This window comes from Glossina fuscipes, unplaced genomic scaffold (genome assembly GCF_014805625.2).
Source record: "Glossina fuscipes isolate IAEA_lab_2018 unplaced genomic scaffold, Yale_Gfus_2 85726, whole genome shotgun sequence".
Taxonomy (NCBI): Eukaryota; Metazoa; Arthropoda; class Insecta; order Diptera; family Glossinidae; genus Glossina; species Glossina fuscipes.
In genome coordinates this window covers 1-1,292 of record NW_024004846.1, presented here as the reverse complement: position 1 = coordinate 1,292, position 1,292 = coordinate 1, and the positions used below count along the sequence as shown (strand labels likewise).

Sequence of the window (1,292 nt, the reverse complement as noted above, 5' to 3'; positions counted from 1 at the left end):
CTGTAATTCTCGCATGAGATATATAAAATTCCAAATAAGTATTTTTTCATATAATTTAAGCTGATTTTAAAAATGTCACAAACTTTTGAAGAGTGTGCTTTTCAGTCAATGCAAAAAGAATCTTCTGTCTTAGCAAAAAACAAACGGTTACAAAAAGGGCCAAAAGTGTCAGAAATAAAAAATAGATGAAGGCCATAGATACCTTGCACACTTTGTAGAGCACCGCCAACAATTCAGACTTATCTGTGATATATTGTATTAATCGTTTAGAAAAGGCTTACAAATATTGGTTGAGAACATTGTTTGGTTTGAGAGAACTTTCCTATATTCATATATCGGAAACTAAATGGAATTGCTCTACATGCACTCTTACCGAATCTATTTTACATGCATACGGCCTTAAAACTGGATTCTGTAGTTCACCACACTTGATCTCTGCGACTCACAGAACAAGAATCAATGGTAAACCAATATTGAAAGAAAAATTTACTCAATATTTTCGGTCAATCTATGGTAAGTTGCAGGATGCTGAGGATTTTGAAAATGATATACCTGCATATTTCAAATTCCTAATTATGTTAGCATTTCACGTATTCCTTGACGAGAAGGTGGATGTGGTTATTTTAGAAGGGGGTATTGGTGGTTTGGTTGTACTAATATCGTTCCGAATACCAAGACGGTAGGAATAACTTCACTCGACTTGGGGCACACAAATTGTTTGGGTAAAACATTGAAAGAATTTGCTGGACAAAACGCAGGTATTATAAAACCAGAGCCGGCAGGATATACTTCCCGATTTTGAATCATATTTTTGAAATGAAAAATATCTTAAGCTGAAAGAATCGCTTAATAATGTGAGCTTATTAAATGGCTCTGTGGCCACACAATTACCTCTTAATTGCAGCTTGCTCTGAGGGCTTGGTGATAAACCGGTTTGAGGATGTTGATATTAGATTTGCAGCTGTTGCCATAAATTATCAGAGCAAAGTCAATCTTGCTTAACACAAGCATTTTGGTAAGATAAGCAATAGTGTTAATGTGCGCAGGGCTTTTCCAAGCAACCTTGTTAAAATAGAGTGTTTTAACCGAGCACAGTGTGCTTCCCAACGAAATTTCTTGGAAAACTCGAGCCCGAGAATAAGGAGCGTCTGCATGTTTAATACTGGTAAGTCATTAATATGCATCGCATATCTGTTTTCGACAAATGTGCATTTTTTTGATATTTGTATAGAAATATTAGCCTCTGCATTCGATTTTACCCTATTTTCAAAAATAAAAAGAATATTCTCTTT

The 1,292-nt window shown here is 35.1% G+C and overlaps 1 protein-coding gene across 1 annotated transcript; it reads left to right on the top strand.

Annotated features, from left to right (window-relative positions):
* Positions 1-218: 218 nt before the first annotated feature.
* LOC119644080 (folylpolyglutamate synthase, mitochondrial-like) lies at positions 219-802 on the top strand (the record flags this gene model as incomplete). Its single annotated transcript, XM_038043606.1, is given in 2 exon segments — positions 219-642; positions 645-802. Coding segments are annotated over 2 exon segments (582 nt in total), but the record flags the coding sequence as incomplete, so codon positions are not given.
* Between the last annotated feature and the right edge of the window lie 490 nt (positions 803-1,292).